This window comes from Dromaius novaehollandiae, chromosome 16 (assembly GCF_036370855.1).
Source record: "Dromaius novaehollandiae isolate bDroNov1 chromosome 16, bDroNov1.hap1, whole genome shotgun sequence".
Lineage (NCBI taxonomy): Eukaryota > Metazoa > Chordata > Aves > Casuariiformes > Dromaiidae > Dromaius > Dromaius novaehollandiae.
In genome coordinates, this window is record NC_088113.1 from 20,516,671 (window position 1) to 20,538,659 (window position 21,989).

The window sequence follows — 21,989 nt, forward strand, 5'->3', positions numbered from 1 at the left end:
CTCCAGAGTCCAGATACTGGAATCTGACCTGAGACCTTTTCTGGTCCTGGACCAGCTGGACCCTGAGCAGTGAGGGGAGATCAAGCCTGGTTGAGTTTCTCTCCTGTGTCAGAGTATTGGTTTTGCCAGAGGCTGGTCATTGGTGTGGCATTGCTTGCTGGTAAGATGAGCAGGTTCTACATGGGATTAAAAAAAAAGAAAAAGAAAAAGCCATCCAGGGCAAGAGCTCTCAGGAGGTTAAAGTGCCTGATGAGCACTCCTGTGCCAGTGTGACATAGGTTCTAGTATGTGTATAAATAGTGGTATTTTCCCCTTCCAGGTCCCTGTTTATTGCTGGCCGTTGTGGGGAAGGCAGACTCAATTCGTTCACAAAGATAACATTAATCAGAAGGGATGAGAGTACGCCTGTTTTCTCCCTTTTTTCATTTTGACTCTCGGATGGCACTCTGGTGACAGGGGTCTGTTTGGGGAAAACCACGTACCACAGGCAGGCAGAAACTATGGCTTGCATGTTTAATGTTAAAAAAGAAATAATGCTACAGAGTAAAGCAGGGGAAAAAAGTGGTATTTCAGTATTTAAAAGATGCAAGCAAAGAATAGGAGCAATTAAATCTTGCTTCATCCCATTATCTGTTATTTTAAGAGTCTCCCCTTGTGTCCCATTTTCATGCACTTGCTGAAAATACTGGCTTTTTATTAGTCTCTTGGCTGTCCTTGGAACTTCTCTATTCCCTTGCGGGCACTCAAATTCATCTACTTCAAGTAAGGAAATAGGACACTGATGCAAAAATTCTGTACCTGGAAAGATCTTTTTGGATTAAAAAATAATAGAAAAGAGAAAGGTAGTTGCTCTTGTTCCAGGAAGAAAGTCCTTCTGAATGTGGAACTGTCAACCTGCGTCTCTTCTGGGATTGCAGCTTCCAAGAAACCTGGTAAACTGTGGCAGGTGTTGACCTTCACCAGCACAGGGAGGAGCAGTGACGGGAGCGCAGCTAATACAGATCTATTAGACTACGTCTCCTCTGCTCGCTGTCCGCAGTTGTCACGTGTGCTTGACACTTCCAACTGAGGCAGAGCCTGTTCTCGGGAACTGTGAAAACAAGCAGAAAGCAAAGCCGCAGCTGAGCGGTGCTCGGCCTGAGCGCCGGGGCCTGGCGGGGCCCCATTTCTGCCTGCTCGGCCCCAACCAGGACTCCCCCAACAGTGCTGCCAAGGCGAGGTGACGGCTTTCTTCAGCCGCGGTGGATAAAGGGGCAAAGCCCTTGGTTTCTGCCAAGGGGAGGCCGCGGCAGGCCGGAGGCAGAGGGGAGGCCCGGGCAGGGCCAAGGCGGCACGGCGCTGTGGCTGAGAGCGTCCCCTCGGCCCGCAGCACCACAGGGGCCTCGCGGAGTGCTCGGCGAGCTCGGGGCCGGCGCCGGACCCCCGCGCTCTCGTTGCTTGTGCCGGACGCGGCCCCGGTACGGCGCAAAGCAGCGGCGGGCCCGGGCGGCCCCCGCCGGGTCTCCACGGCAACGGAGCGGTGCCAAGATGGCGGCTCGGGGCGGGCAGGAAGGAGGCGGAGGGAGCGCGGAAGATGGCGGCGGCCGGGGCCGAGGGCGGGGCGCGTCTAGGCGGCGCGGCGGGCGGGCTCTATGGCGGCGCGGCGGGGCCGAGGCTGCGCACACGTGGCCCCTCCTCCGTCGGCTGCGGGCGCTGCGGGAGCGCGAGCGGCACCGGGAGCGGCGGCGGCGGCGGCGGCGGCGGCGGCATGGGCGTGCATGTGGAGACCATCGCCCCCGGCGACGGTGAGAGCGGCCCCTGCCCCCCCCCCCCCGCCCTTCCCCCGGCGGGGCCCGGGGCCGCCCCGCTGACGGTGTGTGTCTCCCCGCAGGGCGGACGTTCCCCAAGCGCGGCCAGACCTGCGTGGTGCACTACACGGGTGAGCGCCGGGGCCCCGACCTGCCCCCCCCCGCACCCCCCACCCCCGAGGAGAGCGGGCTCGGGGTGTCCCGGGGAGGGGGGGTCTGGCGGCCCCTGGGCGGTTTGGGTGTCCCTAGGGGGCTTAGGGGCGTCCCGGGGGGGCCCGGGGGCTGGGGACTGTCCCCGTGGGGGTTATGGGGGGGGGTATAGGCGCCTCTGTGGGGCCTGGCCCGTGGGAGGGGGTCTGGGTGTCCCTATGGGGCTGGGGGCTGGCCCTCCGGGGGCTCTGGGTGTTCCTAGGGGGCTCTGGGAGGTCTGGTTGTCTCTGTGGGGCTGGGGGGGGGTGTCTGGGTGTTTCTGTGGGGCTGGGGGGGGGTCTGAGTGTCCCCGTAGGGCTCTGGGGGGTGTGAATATCCCCGTGGGGCTCGGGGGGGGGTCTGAGTGTCCCTGTGGGGCTCTGGGGGGTCTGAGTGTCCCTGTGGGGCTGGGGGGGGGGGCTGTCCTTGGGGGGCTCTGGGATGAGGTCTGGCTCATCCTTGTGGGGCCTCCCTTGTTGGGGGGGGGGGGGTCCTGGCCATCCCCATGGTGCCCAGCTGTCCCTATGGGGCATGGCTGCCCCGTGGGGCACAGCCCATGGGGAGGGGGCGCCCAGTTGTCCCTGCGGGACCGGTTTTGACCCATCGGTAGCCGAGCGGGAGGGCTGGCGGTGCCCTCCTCCGACCTGCCTCCAGCCCCCTTCTCCGTGCAGCACCGGGAATGGCCCGGGACCGCGCTGGGCTGCCCCGTGCAGCACTCGCCGGCGGCCCGGCCCGCTCCCACCCCCCGCGACCGAGCACGGCACGCGTGGGACACGGCCAGGCTCACGTCTTGCAGGGGTCTGGGTGGGCCCTGGACAGGGGAGCAGAGCTAGGTCCTGTAGCAGGGACCCTGGGGCCTGCGAGGTTGTGAGGGGTCGAGCTGAGACCCCACACGCTCAGTGCTCCGATGGGATTCAGCCTCTCCCTGACTAGCAGGGAATGAGCACACCGGGCGGACAGGGGCTTGCAGCACCCGAGTTCGGAGCCGAGTCTCTCCTGCCTGCACCCGTGTGCAGCTGGGGAAGAGGTTTCTGCAGCAGCAGAGGTGCAGCCCGGTCCCTGCGTCCCCTCTCCCAGTGCCACCCCGGTGCCGTAGCCCACCCGTGGGGTGTTTTCCAGGCGAGGCTCAGCCCGTCCGGGGGGCCGGGGCCGGTGGGGTGTGCCACCGCCGTGCTCCGCGCTCGCTGGGTCTGCCTGTGCTGGCGGGACACCGAGGAGTTCAGCTCAGCGTGGTTAATTTAAGGCACTATTTGAGGTTTGCACGTGGTATTTCAATGCAAGGCTGTTCTGGCAGCAAGGGTAGGTTATATTATATGCATTATATTCTAGCAGCTTTCGCAGAGCCTCAGCGGCAGATAAACCATCGTTGTTGTGACCCTGAGAAATCATTCAGGGCCCCGAGGGACTTGTGCGGGGGGTCCGGTCTGTCCGTCGACTGCCGTTTGAACAGCTTCAGCTCAGCGCGTTGGCTGCTGCGCTCTCGGACAAAAATGAGTCAACTCATTTGTGGTTGTCTCTCTTAATAACTAATTCCGAGTCGTTTGCTTCCTGCCCCCGGTAATTTCTGCCCTCCCCTCGCTCCCAGCTGTGGGGAGCCGGGAGGGATGGCGTGATCCCCGGAGAGAGGGGTGAGGGTGTCCGTCTCCTGCCTCCCAGCTGCGGAAGGGCACCCTATGGCTCTGCCCTTAAGATATAGGGAGGGGGGCGGGCGGGCTAGGCTGGCCCTCGACGCCTGACGGCTCGCCGTCCAGTCCATCTGCTTCTCCTCCTTCTCCCCTCTGCCCTTTTAATTCTGCTCAGGAGGGAGGGAGAGGAAGCGGCTCGGTCCCCCCCGGCCGCCTCTCCTGCCGCCAGCCCCGTTTCCTCCGCCAGGGGAGAACAAAGGGACGGCTGGCAGGCAGGCAAGTGGCTCGCGGGGGGCCAGCCCGGCCGCCTGCCAGCCCTCCGAGCCCCCGCGGCCGCCCCTCTCCCGGCCCCGCCGCTCGCCGCTGCACGGCTGCACTTGCCGGGCAGCGGTGTCCCGGGTGCCGGCTCCCTGTCCCGGGTGCCGGCTCCCTGTCCCAGCTGCGCTTCCAGTTTTGGGCCCCTTCGGAAGTAGGAGCCAGTGGCTGGACACGATGCTGTCAGCAGCTCATCCCCTGCAGGTCCTCCGTCCTAGCAGCGGCGAGTGAGTGGTGGGGCTTGGAAACAGTTGTCTGTCTTTTGCATTTTTTTGTTTTGTTTTTTAAATTCCTGAATTTGCATGTCCCTTTTTGGCCTTTATTTCCCTCGGCAGAAAGGTCTCTGACCCATCAGCCGCAGCAGGTAGTGGAAATCACAAGCCTCTGTAACGCCTGCAGGCCTCGATGCCCCGCTTTCGCTGTTGAAGCGTCCCTTGCACGTAGGGCACCGCGAAGCGAGGTGTGCCCTGCTGAGGGGAGAAGGGAATTTTATTCTAAATAAATGTTAGAAACACTTGATTTCTCCAGCCCTGTGGCTTTTTATGGTGTTCACGGAGTCTGGAACAGCACAAACAACAGCAGTAAATGCACAGTGCATTAGGTGCTGTTCTCAGAGGCTCCTTCAAGAGCACCAGCGTGAGATCAATCCCCTGACCGCGTTTTGCTTCCATGCAGAAAGCTTCCGGTGCGGGCGCTGGAGAAATCCAGCCCGGAGCTTGGGTGCATTTAGCGTGGTGCTCTCTAATGGGCACGCAGCAATTCAGCTCTTATTGAACTCCGTTGAGTTATAGATTTGCCGTGACTCAATTAAAAAATATTTTCTCTGCTTCGGAAAAATGGTGACCTGAGGGAGAAGGATTACTGGGAACCAGGTCGCTTGGCAGTCCCAGCTGCTGCGGTTGGCGACTGGACTGAGCGATGCAGGATCTCTTGTGAGAACTGGGCTGGAGGGAGCGAGGCAGCTCTGGTTGGTGAGGTGTGAGCAAACTACAGCATCTGTTGTTCTCTCGTGTTGGCTTTCATTTCAGTGCATCTGTTTCCCAAACACGGTGCACTAAGTGGAGCGGGTATTACGTTTCCCAAGGGGCTGTGGAAGAGGTGCGTCTGGCACAGCTACTGTTTGTAAGGCTGCGTAAAAATCTCGGCTCCGTGGGATCCGAGGCATTGCAGTGCCTGTAGCACAGGGGAAGGGTGGAGGGGTGGCCTCTCGTCCCTGACATGGTTCGTGTCCACTTGCTTGATTTAGAGACGTCAGTTAAGTCATTTATGAAAAGTGCTGGATCTCCGTCCCTCCTCAGCCCGGAGCCTGCGTGTCCCAGCGCAGAGCAGTGCCCTTTCCCACCAGGAACCAAGCTTGCTGGGGACGTGGTGGCAGCAAGAGCAGCCGTTTCATCCCAGGCACCGGCTCCCTGGGCGAGGCGGTCAGCCGGCTCCGCTCGGGGAGACCAAGATCGCTCGTGCGGATGCTCGGAGAAGGAGGTCAGGAGCAGGGCGTCCTTCTGGCCCTCGGCTCGGGAGACAGCGGTCGCTCGCGCTGTGATTGCACCTGCAGAGGTGGAGACGCACGGGGATTTGGGGGAACTGGACCTTTTCACCTTCCGTCGGTCACGGGTCAGGCTGTGTTTTTTTTTTCTTTTAAAGCCTTGCTGGCATACCTAGACTGTGAACTCTGAAGGGTGGCAGGGATTTGGGAGGTCACCTAATCCATTCCTCGTCCCCAGGCGGGATTGGCTGCCACGAGCCCTAGACAGATCAGTGCTCTTAATGGGAACTGGTGCCTCCAGCCTGAGGGGGGGAATGGGAGAGGAGGGAGCACGGCTGGAGAGCTAATGCATGGGGCTCTCAGAAAAGCCTTTGATGTGAAATCTGTTGCAAAAGGCTGTTAAGGAAACTGAATCAAGGATGAAGTGCTCTTGCCTATTCAGGACTGTTAGGAGTAATTGGAGTGGGATCAGATTGGTGCTTTGGAGCGCTGAAGTAGGTTAATTGTGGGGAAGGTGAGGATTGGGGTCTAGCAGCCCTGACCTGGGTTGCAGAGAAGTTGGGCAGCGGGAAGAGAAAGTTGCTGTGCTTGGGTCTGGCTTCTGGGCCGCGGAGGAAGTGGTGGGAGACTCTGCAGAGCCGGGTGGTTTCGTTAGCCGGCTGGAACGTTCCCACGGAGCCCCAGCGCGCTGCTGGGGCCGGGAATTCCTGCTTCCCGGTGCCGGGCGGGAAGGGGCAGGTGAGGAAAGCTGGTGGCAAGTGTGAGCTGCTGCCTGCCGGGAAGGAAAAGTTGTCTGAGCGCGCGGGGGGCCGGGAGAGCGTTGCGGTCTCTGCGGAGAGCTCGGGGAAACCGCTGGCTGCACGGTGCCGCGGCTGCGGAGGAACCGGGGAGCCCGTGGCCGTGCCGGGGAGGGCTGGGGCTGACGCGCGTCTGAAACGACCTTGCCCCAGTGGCAGAGCACAGCCTGCTCGCACGCCTCGCAGGGGGAGGTGGGCTCCGAGCGGGATAGAAATGCTGGGAGCGATGCTAGGGAAAAACGGCTTTCCCAGGCGGGATCAGCAAAGAGGGAGCAGCGATCCCCTCCCGGCAGCCTTGCTGGCGCGCAGGCCCTGAGCTCGGTCAAGCGCAGCCTCTCTTCCTGTCGTCTGTGCAGCACCTAGCACAGGGGTGAGCTCTCGGCCGCTTCTAGACGCTGCCGCTTTGGTACAACAGCAGCAGGCTGTCTGCGGTCGCGAGACGTGTCCTACCGGGGTGTGCGAGCGCGGAGCGGTCTGTTACGGGAGCTTAGCACCTTCTCCAGAGCATCCGTTCCCAAGCTGGGCTCTGGCACCCTCTCTTCTGCGAGGCCGTAGCGAATGGTCGGCACAGCCCTGCGCCAGGTCCAGCTGTGCAAACCTGGCGGGATGGCGATCGGGGCGGGCTGGGTTATGGGAAACAGTTGCGAGCAGCTCGCCGGCGCGGGGAGCTTGGACCCTGTGATCTGAAGCATCTGGCCGAGGTTGCTGAGAGAGGCAGGACGTAATCTCAGCTGCGCAGCCCAGTCCTTACGCAGGGGGCTGGAGCACATCCTGGTCCCTCCCAGTGTAGCCAGGGGTATCCCAGGGCCTTCGATGGGAAGGTTTTCCCATCCCGGCCCTCGGTGCAGCCGCAGTGGAGGTGTCTGCCCCGGGGCTCTGTTCTGTCCCTGCCTCTCCTGGGGAAGCCGGGTCCGTGCAGGAACCTCCTCGTCTCGTCCTGCTGCCTCTTGTGCAGGGACTGTGCTGAGAAAAGCATCTTGAGCAAGAGGGGAGGGAGGAGAGTGGCTGGGACTCCAAATTCCTGTTGGCAAAACCTGAAGCTGCTAATTTATCCGGAGGGCAGGGGGCTCGGGGGCTGCCTCTGCGCGCCCGCTCCAGTGCTTGCTCTCCGAGGGGGAACTCCAGCCAAGCCGCGCGTTGCAGCCGGCGTCTCCCGGCTGCAGCCTGCCAAGTGTGGCAGAGACCTGGCAGGGCCGCGCTGTCTGCCCGTCCTGAGCCGCGGCCAAGCGCTGCCGAGATGGGGCTGTTCTCCGGAGTCCCTGCTCCGTCCCGTGTTACGGGCCCCCGGCTGCCAGTATAACTCCTGCTTCTAGCGTTACGCTGGCTAATGCAGCCCTGACCGCGAAGCTCTGCCTTGGCTCTGGTTTCGCTCGGGCCCCTCGGTGCCTGCATCTCCCAGCCCTCCGGGGAGGTCACGTCTTTAACCTACAAGTCTTGGCACGGCCCCGGTCCACCCGTTCCCCTGGCTCTCGCCTTTTGCCTGGTGCCGTGCCGGGCCGTGGGGGAGGCGGGTGCACGCGGGAGCTGCCCCAGCGGCGCCGGCCGCGCGGTGGGAGCCGTGGCGGCTTTGCACTGCGCTGCCTGCTCTCCGGTAACCCGCTCCGCTGACGCGCGGGCCGCTCTGCAGGGCTGCCCGGCCGCAGGGACCGCGTTTGCAGCAGGTGAGGCGCTGCGCCTTGCCCCGCCGGCAGCTCCAACGGGCTGGGATGCGTCGTGCGCTGGCTGCCGCTCCTGGCCTCTAGTTATCTGCGGTTTCTGGGGCTCTGGCAGGGCGACTGTGTTTGCCAGCGGATGCTTTGCCTTAGTAATAGCTTTAAGATCTCGTTATCTCCTTGCTTGGGGATGGCAGGGATGAGGAAATGGTTGCTCATACTTGTCCAAGGCTCGAGGAGTCTCCCGGGAGCCTCGTGGGCAGAGGAAGCGCAGGAGACGAGGATGCTGTCTCCGAAGGGTCGGAGCCTCTTTGCTTTCATCTCTATGCTCCTTGGAAAAGCCGCAGACACCAACACAGCAAAGTCCCATGGACCTGCCCCAGGGAGCAGGGCTGAGCTTCTGTGTGGGACTCCCGTGTCCTCTGGGGCTGCACCGCGGGATTGATCCCCCTTGGGTTGGTGCAACCAGCTTAGTCCATGTTAATCCCCTCCCCTGTGGCCGGGGTGCTGCCGGCTCCGAAACGCTTCCCGAGGCCAGATTTGGAAAGTTAAGCTCTTTGCAGGGGGTGGCTGGGAAGGCCGGCAGGCACGTCGGCGTCTGCGCGGGGCCTGGCACAAGAGGACTCTGTTCCTGCGTGAGGTCTGCGGCAGCTCCCGCGGCGCTAACGACACCTTCGTGTTTCCCTGGCCTTCGCGTTTCGGATCGTTAGAGGAGCTGCACTTCTGCGGGAAATGGATGCCCCGAGGGCTTCCCGCACGGACGCGCTTGCTGTGGCAAGCAGAAGAGGTGTTTGCTGGCGTGTGGTCCTGGGGGTTTTGGCCGTGGAGCCTCGCTATCCCGGTGTGGGGGGAGCAAGCGGGGGGAGCAGTGCCCCGCTTCCCCGTGCACCTTGGAGGGTGGAAGCACCGCTCCCCAGTGCTGCTCCTGGCCCTGTGGACCACGCAGCGTTCGGTCCCGTGGCGAGAGCTGGGGAGGCAGGACATGAGGAGCAGCGAAACCGCAAGAGCGTGCCGTGCCAGGCAGTCCTCACCCAAGCGAGACTGCAGAGAGGGAGATACGGCCAGCAGCTCTTCTTCGAAGGTGCGAGTCGCCCGCGAGCCCTGCTGCGGGCAGTGACCGTGCCCGGACGAGCAGGAGGGGGAGCGTTTTGTGGGTGCTCAGAAAGAAGGAAGGAAGGAACAAGATGTCTCCTTCAGCCTGCTGCAGCTGCCCCAGTTCATTGCAACACCTGAGGGTGCAGAGCCGAGTTCAGGGCCGGCTCGTCCCGCGGCAGAGCAGCGCTGCCTGCTCGGCCGGCCTGGCCTTCCTCGCGTCCCTGCCGCTGCTGGGGATGGAGGGCGGCCGGCACGGCGGCAGCGGGGCACGGTGCCGGGCCGGGGTGAAAGCAGGCTCGGCACGGAGAGGTTTAGCCTGGAAGGAGGAAACAAGCAAACTCCGGGTTTATTATTCCAAAGTCCAGGGCTGTGGAGTGACTGGCAGAGCTGAGCTGGTGCCGATGGTCAGAGCTAGGGGCCCGGGAAGGGAACTTTTTCAGGAGTGGATTTGCCTTCTGTGAGTTTAAATGCTTAATTCCGCGCCTTACTCCCCAAAAGGAGCAGGAACGTGGCCTCATTCCTGCAAAGTGAGCAAGCCTGCTGAGAGCTGGGCGCGCTTGGGGACCTGGAGCTGGAGCGAGGCGGTGGCCCTCGCAGCTTTCCGTGGGCTGTTGTCGTTTGACAGTAATTGTGATACTTTGTGATGTGCTCCAAAGCCTCCCGTGGTGCGTCGTGAAATAATGGAGCGTGCAGCCGCGCAGGGACCAGCCTGCTGCTAAGCCCAAACAGCTCCGAGGAAGGAATTGGCGTGTGCAGACGTTGGCGTGGGAAATAATGGCTGCGTGGGCGCTGCTTGGTGTGTGCAGCCCCGCAGTTCCCTTGTCTTTCAGAAATCGGAGCCCACGGAGCACGATGGAGCCTCTGGGAGGGGGCGGTTCAGCCGGGCTCTGCCGAGGGGGACGAGCGGCCGGGTCTGCCTCTTTGCGAGGCCGCGTCCGAGTCTCCTCCCTGTCCCCCAAGGACGCTGGCTGCGGGGCTGAGGGGAGCCCAGGTCCTCTTTGCCGCAGCGCGATGCTAAATTGGAGCAGGCCTGCTGGGGCTGGTGGGTCGCAGGTGCTTGGGAACGTGCACAGCAGCGAGTCCGCACTGATGAGCTGCTCCAGGAGAAAGCTTTGCCCAGCTGGGCTCGGAGCAGGCTGCTGGCACCCTCCTCCTCTGGACGGTCATGCAGGCCGGAGGTTTCAGCGCTCCCTGCCCCTGCAAAGGGGATGAGGTTTCTTCCATCCCCTTCCTTCTGTTCCGCTTCTCCTCTCCCAGCCATCCGCCCCGTCCAGGTACCCTTTCCCTAACCCGCTTCCTGTGGGTTCGTGGCCCAGACGTCCTGGCTGCTGTTGCAGCGCGCGCCTGGGCTGAGGTGAACGTCCTGTGCTCTGTGCAGACGGTGCCTTTGCTCTCGCCCGCGGGCAGTGACTCACGATGTGCCCTGGCTAAGGAAATCACTTCGGCCCGTGTGCTGCTGAATGAGGCAACGGGTTTGTTTTTCAAGAATAGAGCGGTTTCCATCCAGGAAAACAGGTTCTTGGGTTTCTTTGGGAAGCGGAGAAGTGAGAAGCGTTCGCGGCAGAGCTGATCGTTGCTCTCATGAATTTCAAACCATTCGGTGCCGTTAAGTAGCCGCTGCCTGTCTGGTGCCACAAGCACCGGCTCTTTCTTTTTACGGTCATAGTTGCTGCAGGAGAGAGACGTGTCTGTTCCTCTATCAAGGCAGGAAGACGGGGCGCTTGTGATAGCAGATGGATCCTGTAACCCTAGAAGTCCGTTTGCAGGCTCCTTCGCAGTGTGTTAGCAAAGGCAGTGCCCTGTAAGCATCCTGCGCGCTCTGCAATTGGAGTCCCTGCGGCTCGGGGTCACGGGCCCTCGGCTCGGATTCCCATACCTCACTGCCTAGACGGGCGCTGGTGCGTGCGCCTGCCCTGTCCTTGAGCCCGGGAAGCCGCGCGCCGGCAGCGCTCATGGCCCCGATGCAACGCGGGCTTCCGCCGGGCTCTTCCCAGGCTGCTCACGTGCACCTTGGAGGGGCTCGGTTCCTAGCGTGGCTGTGACTTGTCCCGCGGCCAAGTTCTCCTTGCGGAGTTGCTGCTCCTATAAGGCAGCTCCGGCTCTGAGATTCCCCAAGAAGGTCACACAGGGAGCAAGGGAGGGACCATGGAGAGGGGAGGAAATTCCTCCTTTGCTTGTGTTGGGGAGTTATATTTAGCCTTGCGGATATCAGCCTTGTTCAGGCCTAGTTATGAGACGTGTGCCGAGGAACGAGAACCGCCTGGGGCATGTGTGTGTCCAGCAATTGGCATTGCCGCTCAGTGACTCCTGGGTACGAGTGTCATTTGGCTTGTGACCAGCGGGGCTGGCAGAGGAGGCAGAGCCCGGGCTGGGGGCAGGCAGAGCCTCGCTGCCCTGCGGTAGCAGCCCTGACTTTTCCTTTTTTTCTTTTTGTTTTGCCCGGTGTACGTGTGAGGATGAAAACCCGGAAACCTGCCCGTGGCTCATTTCCTGCCTGGCAGGCAGCAAGCGGCGCGCGTTTCCGAGCGGGAGGCGGTGTTTCCTGGTGCTCGCAGCCTGGCCGGTGGGATGGGATCGGTCCTGGGAAGCACCAGGCCCCAACCCGCTGCTGGGAACACCGCAGGCTCTCTGCGAAATGACTCGCGTTGGAGCTTCGAGATGGGGAAGGTGTCCCTTGTCCCTGCCCTCTTCTATCCTTGGTCCTGCGCTAGCTGGGATCTTCTCTTTGGGTCAAAATGGCCGGGAGGAATAATCTTTCCCTGTCTGAGGGCTGCTCCTGTCCGGCTGGAGAGGCCCTGCCCTGGTCTCCGCAGCTCCTCCTCTGCTGCTGTGCCCTGGGAGGTGCTGGCGGGTGGCTTCTCCCCCAGGTCCAGCCCGTGCAGGTGTTTCCCCAGGAGGAAATACTCTGCACCTGAGCAGTCTGACTCATGGCCATGTGAGCCCTCCCGGAGGGTGACTGTCACGCGTTTCAGTTTGCCAGGTCACAGCCTGTTTCGCGTGGGCGTCAGGCTCGGCCTGGGGCCGGCCGAGTGGCTCCGTGCGTGTGTTACGGATCGCATCCCTACCTCCCCTTTCTCTCCCCAGGTATGCTGGAGGACGGGAAGAAGTTTGATTCTTCTCGCGACAGGAACAAGCCGTTCAAGTTTGTGATGGGCAAGCAGGAGGTGATCCGCGGCTGGGAGGAAGGAGTTGCCCAGGTGCCTGCTGCTTCTGTGTCTCTGTCTGCCTTGCAGGGGCTGCTCGGAGCCGTGTGGCTCAGATCTGCAGCGTGGGCAGAAATCACAATGTGCGCAGCTCTTTCTCTCTTTTTCTGTGTGTTTTCCACCCCGCCACCCCCTCTGTGTTCGGAGGTGTGGGTGAGAATATCACCTTCTGCGTTGCCACCTGCCAGATGGCAGGAATGGAGCAGGTCCGGGCCCCGGGAACACCTACAGCACGCCGGTGACTCAGCGGTGACATTTCTGCACTGAGTCAGCGCTGAGCGAACGCCACCGGAGCGCTCAGAGCCTCCCGCTCCGAGAGGAGACGGCTCCCGGGGCTGCGAGCCCCCGCAGAGGAAGGGCTGCTGTGCATGGCGTGGGCTCTGTCCCGGCACGCGTGACTGCAGCCGACTCCGCGCAGTCGGAAACGCGAGGCTTGTTCCGTGCAGTGCCCACGCTGTAGCACAGGGAGCCCAGGGTCTTTAGGGAATGGCCTGGCAGTCCCTTCCCGTCCTACGGAAAAATCCTGCGTGAAGGACACCTCTAGCCCTGCTCCCTCTGCTGAATGCCTGCTCCTTTTTCAGCCAGTGCTGCCGCCTCCTCCCCATTTCTCTTCTGTCCCTTTGCGCAGCCCAGGTCCTTGCTCTTACCCACTGTAGGGGACAGAAGGGGACGGATCCGTGTCCCTCCTGCCGTCTCTCACCTGGTGTCCGTGCACATCTCCTGACATGCCTGTGTTTCTCTCCCTGCTCCCAGATGAGCGTTGGTCAGAGGGCGAAGATGACCATCTCTCCAGATTATGCCTACGGCTCTACTGGCCACCCAGGGATCATCCCGCCAAATGCCACTCTAATTTTTGATGTGGAGCTCATGAAATTGGAATGACCTACCCCCACCCCCTGTCCTTGGGTAAGGAGGGAGAAGCCGCTGCTGGGGCCAAGGGAACACTTCTGCAGGCCCCTCTTTGGCCTCAGGCCAGCGTGGGGAGGCGGGGTGGAGATGACGGTTGTTGGGGTGCATGAGAAGGATGGGGCAGGTCTCTAGCTGTGGGTAGAAGGACTGTGGCTCTCAGGACCCTGGTGATTTGGGGAGCACTGTGGTGACAGAAGCAGAGTGCCCTGCCTGGCAGGCTCTTGCCGCGGAGGCCTGACAGTGCTGGCTGGATATGGCTCAGGACCTCAGGTCCTTCCAGAGCAGGGCCCGGCTGCCCGCTCCCCCTCGTGATGGCCCCAGTGCTTCTCCTGCCTTGCTGCAGGCCCGTTCCCCCTCCATAACTGGGGCTCGAGTTCTGCTTTGAGGGCACCATGCGGTTTCTAATGAAACCGTGTCACGAACACACTTCCCCCTTGGCCGTGGCTTTCTCCTGAAGGCTGCCGGCTTCCCTGCCAGCGGCTGCGTTACGCTGCCTCTCTTCTCCCCCAAACAGGTTTGGCACATGGAGGAATCCAGAATCTCAGCTTCAAGAAGAATGCACATGACTTTGTACGGAGCTTTTCCTGATATTCCACTACACTCATTGTATAACCTTACACCTTGATTGAATGCCTTTGGTCACTAAGCTTTGCGTCTGACTCTTCCTCCTTGTATCGTGTTTTTATGTCTTTTTAAACTATACGCCGTAAACCTCAACTCTTTTTGGGTCAAGTTCTTAATCTTATTTTTGTTCCAGGTGTAGACTACGTTTTACCAGTAGTACGCAGATGGCCTGACCTTAGATAGGAGTCGTTTGAACAAAAGGAAACCTGTTAGTTAATTGTTTTGGTGCCGATCTCTATGGTGTATTAAAACCATAAATTGCTGCTGCTGCAAAAGCCATAGCAGAGTGAGGCTGTCGAGGCTGAATGGATGCGGAGAGCAAAGTAGCGCTAGGATTGTGTGTTAGTTACCCTGCCTGGAACCGGGGCAATGAGGAGGCAGTTTGTCCTTCCCTTGCTTTCGGGGGAGAGGACAGCATCACTGCACGCACAGTGGTTTTACTCCCGGGGCGCGGGGGCTGCTCTACCCCCGCTTCCTCTCCCAGCTGTTGACTTTCCCATCTCACGGTGGACCTTCCGCCCACCTGCCTTTGGATTTGTGGAGATCATTTTCTCTTGAGCCATCAGAGCTCCGCAACTGCCTAAAAATTCAGGAACTCGCATTGAGCTTTCTTTAAAAAAGAAAACAGAAGGCTAAAGGAAGGTGCTGTCTGCAGGGGAGGTGGCAGGGCTGGTGGGGAGTCAGCTCAGAAGAAAACGTCCCCCTTCTACTCTCTCCCCCCTTGGAAGGAAACATCAGACCCCAGTTGTCCCTGGTCTGAACATACCTGACCGTTCTCTCCTGACACCTGATGCTGGTCATCGCCGCTTGTCTGGTCTCATACGATGCATAGCTTCCCCCCGCTGCTGTCCTATCTGCCCCCTCCCTCCGCCCCGCGTAGTGATTTGGTAAGAGAAATTGCCGCCGTTCACTTCCTTCTCCACCGCATAAAGGTATCAAGTTTTATTATTGCAATAAAAATGCTTTATGCTGGCTTTTCTCAATCCTGTGTGTTGGAGATTTTTCCCTCGCCTGCCTTCCACCCAGCGCCGCTGGCTCGCGGGGCGCCGCGGGCGCCCTCCCGGGATGCCGACGCCGTTTCCCTGCCTGGAGGACGCTCCGGAGGTGAGGAGGGGCTGGCGTTTCGCTGCCGGCTCGCTTTGCGGTGAGGCTCTTGGGCTCGGCCCTTGGGGCACAGGGACGGCTCCGGCTCGCTGGGCGCTTCGGAAAGGTGGTGGCGTGCCGGAGCGTGCATAATCGTCTTACCATAACCCTATTAAGCGTTGCCTTGCAGGCGGTCGGCGTTACGGGTGTGCGGTCCTTGCTGCCTTAGCGTGAGCCGCCTTGCAGGTAACGAGCATGCCGGTGCCGTGCCCGGGAAGCGCGCGGGTCTTGCCGCGGTCCCTGATCGCGGGGGACGGGTACCGCTGCGCTTGCGAGCAGCCCGGGGCCTGGCCGAGCATCTCCCTCCCGCGGGCCGTGGCCAGCAGCGTGGGAAAGGCTCGGCGCCGCAGGCACGGGCCCAGCTAGTTCTCTGCTGCTTGGCATGATTTTGACTGCTGTTATTGTTGCGTGTAGTAATTGGCTGGGATTTTTATATACATATTCCTATCCAGTGGTTAGAGGAGGACTTTGGAGGCTGGATGTTGCTGCATGCGCAGCCTTGCTCTCCCAGCAGCCTTGCTCTCCCAGCAGCTGGTATTCACAGGTCAGATCAGCCTGGACCTGAGAAAGCCGGGGTATTTCAGCGCCTTTCTTTGCGACCTGGGTGCAGATGCTTCCTTAGATTTGCAGGGCCTTTTCTCCGTAGGAATCCGTGCTGGGATAACGGGACTTGGCACGTCTGTGACCTCCCATCTACCCTGCAGAGTGGGGGTTGCTGAGTCTGCGGCTTTGGGACTTCAGTGCTGAAGCCAGCACGTTTGCTGGTGGCAGCTGGGCAGTGTTTTGTGGCCCATGGTGTAGGTGCTCCGTGGTCATCGCCGCTGTAAGCGTCCACGCCAGGGTCAGGGGAGTCCGGCTGGATGCCCAGGATGGTTTGCGCTGTGCCAGCCTCCCCGCGTGCAGGGAGCGGGTTGCGTATTTTGCATTAAAGGCTCCAGTTCCTAAACCCGGGTCCTTGGTTGTGTTGCAGCAGTTCTGCTGCTGCCCCAAGGCATTGGGGTCTGCAGCTCTGTGCCCGTTCCCGGCTCCGCTGCTCGCCCTGCAGAAACAGCCTTTGCTGCGGTTTCCGTGATGGACGAGGTGCTGGTCCCCAGGGGAGGCCGCGGTGAGGCCAAGCGCCTGAGCCCCGGTGGGCTGGTCGGGAGCAGAGTTTGCACCCAGGGAAGATCTGGTGAGGCTGGAAAACGAGCTGTTTGGACTGGCCCTCCGGTGGCTTTGGCAGCTTGGGCTTCTGGAAGGGATGTGAGAAGACTGAAACGCTTCTGCAGCTTGGACTGCCACCGTCTGGGCTCCCGGGGCCGGGCCCTCCTCCAGCGCTCGCACCGGGTTTTCCCAGGCCGGGCTTTGGGTGCTGGAGTTGGTGAATGATCCCCGGTGTCCCGGCCCTGGGCGCCCGCCCGGCTCACTGGCGCGGGGTGGTGCAGGGAGAAGGAGCCGCAGCGAGGCCACCGCGTGTTTTTCTTCCTTCTTCCCTAAAGCCTTTTGCTTTAATTATTAACCGGTGCCGGGCCAGGCCGGGGTTTTCCGGGCTGTCGGGCAGCCAGGGCCGGGCTGGAGGCTGGGAGGAGGCAGGGGGGCGGCAGGGCCCGGTGCCCCCAGCCAGGCTGCTCCCCTGCCCTCGGCCCCGCTCCCGGCTCCCATCCTCATCCTCATCCTCTCCTCGCTGACCTTCCTTTGGGGGCCGTTTGCCCACGGGGCTTCGCACCGGTGGCCCTGCCCTCAGAGGGGCGGCATCTTTTGGGGCCTCCCGCACCGCTGCCGGCGGCACCGGGGACGTGGCCCCCATCCTGGCAGGAAAAGGGCTTCCCGGTGCCCGGGCCTTCACCCCCCGGCAGCGGCCCCGCGCTGGCAGAGCAGGGCTGGTACCCGGCCCGCGCGGGGTGCTGAGCATCCCTGGCCGGGCCGAGCCCTCGCTCCCCTGTGCCGGTGGCTGCAGGAATTTTTCCCCTCCCAAAGCCAAGAGAGGAGCCGCGGGACCGGGAGGAAGGTGCCGCGCTGCTCCCCACTTTACCTGGAGGCTGCTTAAGGTGCAGGGAGCCGAGGAGGTGCTCGGCATGGGGGGCCGGGGCCGGGCACCCTCCTGCATCCCGCCCTCTGCATCCCGCCGCCACGGCCACGGGATGCAGCTGGTAGGTGTGTGCGTGAGTGTGTGTGCGGGTCGGTGTGCGGGTGTGCGTGCAGCGGGTGTGCACCGTGCGTGTGCCGCCTGTGCACTAGCAGTGGTTTTTGCATGAGGGCTGCGGGCACAGGCACAGCCCTCCCGGCCCGGGACCCTCCTTCGCCGTGAGCCCCACGGAGGGTGTTTTCTCGCAGCCGCCGCCGCGGCCCGTCTCCTCGCCGGCGCTCGCTCCGTGCCCTGGTTATCAGCCGTCGGGCTGGGCTCGTCCCCGGGCAGCAGGGCACCGGCGGGATAAAAATAGCCCGAGTAAATAAATCGCTTCCTCCCGGCCTGGCACGGGGGAGCAGCGGGCTGGGACGTGCCCGGCCGCGTGCCAGCAGCTCCCGCGGGCGCCCCGGGCCGCGTGGCTCTTGCTCAGTTTTTCCGCTGCGGAGCGGGAGCTGCCTCGTCGTGCGGGACACGGTGTCCCGGCCGCGTCAGCCCCACGCGCCGGGTGCTGGAAAGGAGGCGTCAGCCGGCACCCGCCGTCCCCGCGGGGCTGCCGGCACCCGGGCATCTCCCTGACCCTGCCGATGGGGGGGGGTGCCTGGGGGCGGAGGTGGGTGCCCGGCCGGGGGCAGTGCAGCGGGATGGGGCGGTGGTGGGTGCTGGGGACCTCCGCGGAGGAGCAAGGCCCTGGTGTGCCTGGCCCTGTGGAAAGCCATCTCCATCCCTGTTTCCATCTCCATCCCCTTCCCTGTTCCTGTTCCCATCCCCATCTCCATCCTCATCCCTGTCCCTGTTCCCATCATCATTCTCATCCCCTTCCCCCTTCCTGTTCCCATCCCCATCTCCATCCTCATCCCCAATCCCATATCCATCCTCATCCCTGTCTCCATCCCCTTCCCCATTCCTGTTCCCATCCCCGTCCCCGTTCCCATCTCCATCCTCGTCCCCATCCCTGTTCCCATCACCATTCTCATCCCCATCCCCGTTCCCATATCCATCCTCATCCCCATCTCCATCCCCATCCTTGTCCCCATCCCCGTCCCCATCCCCGTCCCTGTCTCCATCCCCATCCCTATTCCCATCCCCATTCTCATCCCTGTCCCCGTTCCCATCCCCATCCCGCCTGTGCTCCTCATGGGGCCAGGCCTCCTCCCACTGCTCCAGCCCGGCTCGGCTTCCTCTTCCTCTTCCTCTTCCTCACCTGTGCCCGAGCTGGCAGGCGGCAGTCAGCTGAGGCGGCCAGGCCCCTCCCCGGGCGCCGGCCGGATAAAACCCCGGGGCTCGGGGCGAAGGGCAGCGCCGGAGCCGGGAGCTGGGAGCCGGGAGCTGGGAGCCGGGAGCTGGGAGCTGCCTGCAGGTGAGTCCCGCGGGGCGGCCAGTCGGGCTCCGCTCCGGGGCCTCGGCGGTGGGAGGGCTGGGGTGTCCCGTCCCCCCCCCGCATCCCCGTCCCCCCGTGGGATGAGGGTCCCGGGGGCCCCGGGGGGGTTCGGCCGCCGCTCCCGGGCCGGCGAAGCCGTCGAGGAGCCGCGACGGAGGGTTTCGCCCGGGGCTGGCGCGGGGGGACGTGGGACATCCCGGCCGCGCGCGGGGAGCGGCACCGCGACGCCCACGGCCGCCGTGTCCCGACCTGCCCCGCGCGGCGGCTGAGCCGTGGCGGCACCTCCCGGGGGGGCCCAGCCGCGACGGGGGCCCGTCCCGCGGTGGCGGTGGCTCTGCGACGCCCCGGCCTCGTCCCCAGGTGCAGCCGCGGGAAGCAGCGATGGCGACTCTGTACCCCTCCCTCGAGGACCTGAAAGGCCACCAGATTTTGGAGGTGAGCGTGGGCGCCCCGCGATGCTGCCGGGGGGAGCGGGGGCCGGCGGGGGGGTCCCCGGCCTCGGCTGGGTCCCCACGGCCACCAGCAAACGCCGTCTCCCCGCAGGCGCAGGCGAGCGCCGGCATCCGGACCCCCCCCACGGCGGCCGTCGTGGACAAGCCGAGTCTTTCCTCCGGCCCCAGTAAGCGGGTTGCGCTCGGCCCGCCGCGGCCGGGACCGTCGGGGGGGCGGGGGGGGGGATGCTTGCTGCGCGGAGGGGGCTGCGCTCGGCTGAGACCCCACAACTCGGTGCATGGGCTGGGCTGGCAGCTGGGGGTTTCCCTCCCCTGGCCTCTTCCCTGGGGTCTCTGCTGGGTCCCTCGTGCCGGTCGCCGGCCCCCCATCCCGGGGGGGTCCCAGGGGAGAGGGAGGCGACGGCTGCAGCTGGGGCTTTGGTTGCCGCCGCGTGAGCTGAGTGTTGCCGTGTGCCGCAGCGGCGCCCGCGCTCTACCCCGACCTGGCCGCGCTGGAGGATTACATGGGCCTCTCCCTCGCCAGCGAGGAGATCCAGAAAAACCTGGTCCCGGCAGGCAGTGCCGTAGGTATCCGTGCTGGCAGCGCGTGCCAGCCCCGGCACCGCGGGCGGGTCCCCATCCTGCGTGGGAAGGGACTGGTGGGATGGTCCCGGTCCCGGTCCCCATCCTGTGTGGGAAGGGACCAGAGGGCTGGTCCTGGTCCTGGTCCCGGTCCCCATCCTGTGTGGGAAGGGACTGTTGGGCTGGTCCCGGTCCCGGTCCCCATCTTGGACGGGAAGGGACCAGTGGGCTGATCCCAGTCCCGGTCCCCATCCCCATCCTCATCCTGTGCGGGAAGGGACCGGCGGGCTGGTCCCGGTCCTGGTCCCCATCCTGCATGGGAAGGGACCAGAGGGCTGGTCCTGGTCCCAGTCCCCATCCTGCGCGAAGGGACTGGTGGAATGATCCCGGTCCTGGTCCCGGTCCCCATCCTGTGTGGGAAGGGACCGGCGAGCTGATCCCGGTCCCGGTCCCGGTCCCCATCTTGCGTGGGAAGGGACTGGCGGGCTGATCCCGGTCCCGGTCCCGGTCCCCATCCTGTGTGGGAAGGGACTGGCGGGCTGATCCTGGTCCCGGTCCCCATCCTGCACAGGAAGGGACCAGCGGGCTGATCCTGGTCCCGGTCCCCATCCCCATCCCGCATGGGAAGGGACCAGCGGGCTGATCCTGGTCCTGGTCCCCATCCTGCGCGGGAAGGGACTGGTGGGATGGTCCTGGTCCCGGTCCTCATCCTGCACAGGAAGGGATCGGTGGGCTGATCCCGGTCCCGGTCCTGGTCCCCATCCTGCGCGGGAAGGGATCGGTGGGCTGATCCCGGTCCCGGTCCTGGTCCCCATCCTGCGTGGGAAGGGACCGGCGGGCTGGTCCCGGTCCCGGTCCCCATCCCGCGGGGGCAGGCACCACGCGCTGAGGCCCGTGCCCGGCTCTGCCGCAGGCGCTGGTGGCCGCGGGGCCGGCGCCGGGGCAGCTCGTGGCCCCGCTGAGCGGCAGCGACGCGGGGCTGCGGCGGGCGGCGATCAAGCCGGGGCTGCGGGAGATCCACCTGTGCAAGGACGAGCGGGGCAAGACGGGGCTGAAGCTGAAAAACGTCGACCAGGTGAGGCGGCGGCGCGGGCGTCCCCGTCCCCCTGCCCACGGCACGGTGCCGGCGCCGCCACCGCTGCCTCCCGGTCCCCAGGGCATCTTCGTGCAGCTGGTGAAGGCCAACTCGCCGGCGGCGCTGGTGGGGCTGCGCTTCGGCGACCAGGTGCTGCAGCTCGACGGCAAGAGCTGCGCCGGCTGGAGCAGCGACAAGGCGCAGCGGGCGCTGAAGAAGGCCTCGCCGGAGAAGATCGTCATGGTGGTGCGGGACAGGTGAGGCGGGCGCCGGGGTGCCGGCGGGGCCGGGGGGGGGGACGGCGCTGAGCCCCCGCTCCGCTCCCCGCAGGCCCTTCCAGCGCACGGTCACCATGCACAAGGACAGCAGCGGCCACGTCGGCTTCGTGGTCAAGAAGGGGCAGATCGTGTCGCTGGCCAAGGACGGCTCCGCCGCCCGCAACGGCCTCCTCACCCACCACTACGTCTGCGAGGTGAACGGCCAGAACGTCATCGGGCTGAAGGTAGGGCAGGGCCCCGTCCCCGTCCCCGTCCCTGTCCCCGTCCCCGCGGGGCAGAGCCGGGTGCTCCCGGTGCTTCCCGGTGCCGAGCCGGGGGCTTTGGAGATGCTCGCACCTGGGAGGTGGGAGGTGGTGTTAAACCGTGGGGTTTTGGGGTCTCGCTGGTGGGCTTTGCACAAGTGCAAGGCGCCGGGGATGCCCGGGGAGCCCCGAGGACGAGTGGGTGCCCCGGGGGGGCCACCGCCCGCCTCCCGCCCCCTCTCTCGCCCCCAGGACAAGGAGCTCATGGAGGTGCTGGCCGGGACCGGGCGCGTGGTCACGCTGACCATCATCCCCGCCGTCATCTACGAGCACATGGTCAAGCGGTGAGTCGGTGGGCGCCCCGACGGCGTCCCCCCCCGTCCCCCCCCGTCCCCCCCCAGCACCGCGGGGACGCCGGAGCTGACGGCGTCCCCCTCCCCAGGCTCTCGCCGGCGCAGGCGAAGGCGACCATGGACCGCTCCCTCCCCGACCTCTGAGCACCAGGACAGGGCATCCCCGGCCCCCCCGGCGCGGAGCAGCCCCTTCGGCCCGAGCCCCCCCGGCAGCTCCGCGGACGCCAAACGCCGGCTCCAGCGCAAGCAGACACAGACCCAGCGACGTTTATTGCGGCCACCACACACAGCGCTTACAGGACAGCGGAAACCAGAGAAGGGGGGTTACAGCTTTTTAAGCTCTGTATTTAAAAAATATATTATATAGATTTGTCTTTCAAATATAGTCGTTACATTTATTTCTCGGCGAAGCTTTGGATAGTCTGACGGACGCGTACACGCAGCACAAACACGTTGCACGAGGGGCTCCGATCCGCGGGCCGTGGCGTTTGCCGCTCCGGCTGCATTGCCACCGTTTCGCCCCAAATATGTTACAGGATGCTGAGGCAGCGGGTGCCTCCTCCTCCTCCTCCTCCTCGCCGGGACGCTGCCCCTCGCGGGAGGGGGGGACGGGGGGGGTGCAGGACATGCAGGACGCGGCGTGGGGCCGGGGGGGCCGCGGCTGCTCTGGCGGGGGGGGGGGGGGGAAACGCGGTTAGGTCGAGTCGCGAAGAAGCCACAG

General features: G+C 64.0%; 2 protein-coding genes across 2 annotated transcripts; both read left to right on the forward strand.

Moving 5' to 3' along the window:
• Positions 1–1,558: 1,558 nt before the first annotated feature.
• FKBP1A (FKBP prolyl isomerase 1A) lies at positions 1,559–14,662 on the forward strand. The gene is made up of 5 exons (XM_064521680.1): positions 1,559–1,784; positions 1,871–1,918; positions 12,028–12,140; positions 12,900–13,052; positions 13,570–14,662. Exons 1-4 carry the CDS (start codon positions 1,574–1,576, stop codon positions 13,026–13,028), a joined length of 501 nt encoding a protein of 166 aa, XP_064377750.1. The 5' UTR covers positions 1,559–1,573; the 3' UTR covers positions 13,029–13,052; positions 13,570–14,662.
• A 2,968-nt stretch (positions 14,663–17,630) lies between these two features.
• On the forward strand, positions 17,631–21,649 carry SDCBP2 (syndecan binding protein 2). Its single transcript, XM_064521679.1, has 9 exons — positions 17,631–18,286; positions 18,668–18,742; positions 18,851–18,926; positions 19,219–19,322; positions 20,234–20,395; positions 20,477–20,652; positions 20,726–20,897; positions 21,168–21,259; positions 21,358–21,649. Exons 2-9 carry the CDS (start codon positions 18,689–18,691, stop codon positions 21,410–21,412), a joined length of 891 nt encoding a protein of 296 aa, XP_064377749.1. The 5' UTR covers positions 17,631–18,286; positions 18,668–18,688; the 3' UTR covers positions 21,413–21,649.
• Positions 21,650–21,989: the final 340 nt, after the last annotated feature.

Excerpts from the sequence above, each read along its gene's own strand:
- FKBP1A (XM_064521680.1), top strand. The coding sequence starts at position 1,574 with ATGGCGGCGGCCGGGGCCGAGGGCGGGGCGCGTCTAGGCGGCGCGGCG. Across the intron at positions 1,785-1,870 it reads GACCATCGCCCCCGGCGACG|GGCGGACGTTCCCCAAGCGC; the intron begins GTGAGAGCGGCC and ends GTCTCCCCGCAG. Across the intron at positions 1,919-12,027 it reads CTGCGTGGTGCACTACACGG|GTATGCTGGAGGACGGGAAG; the intron begins GTGAGCGCCGGG and ends TTCTCTCCCCAG.
- SDCBP2 (XM_064521679.1), top strand. The coding sequence starts at position 18,689 with ATGGCGACTCTGTACCCCTCCCTCGAGGACCTGAAAGGCCACCAGATT. Across the intron at positions 18,743-18,850 it reads AAGGCCACCAGATTTTGGAG|GCGCAGGCGAGCGCCGGCAT; the intron begins GTGAGCGTGGGC and ends GTCTCCCCGCAG. Across the intron at positions 19,323-20,233 it reads TGGTCCCGGCAGGCAGTGCC|GCGCTGGTGGCCGCGGGGCC; the intron begins GTAGGTATCCGT and ends GCTCTGCCGCAG.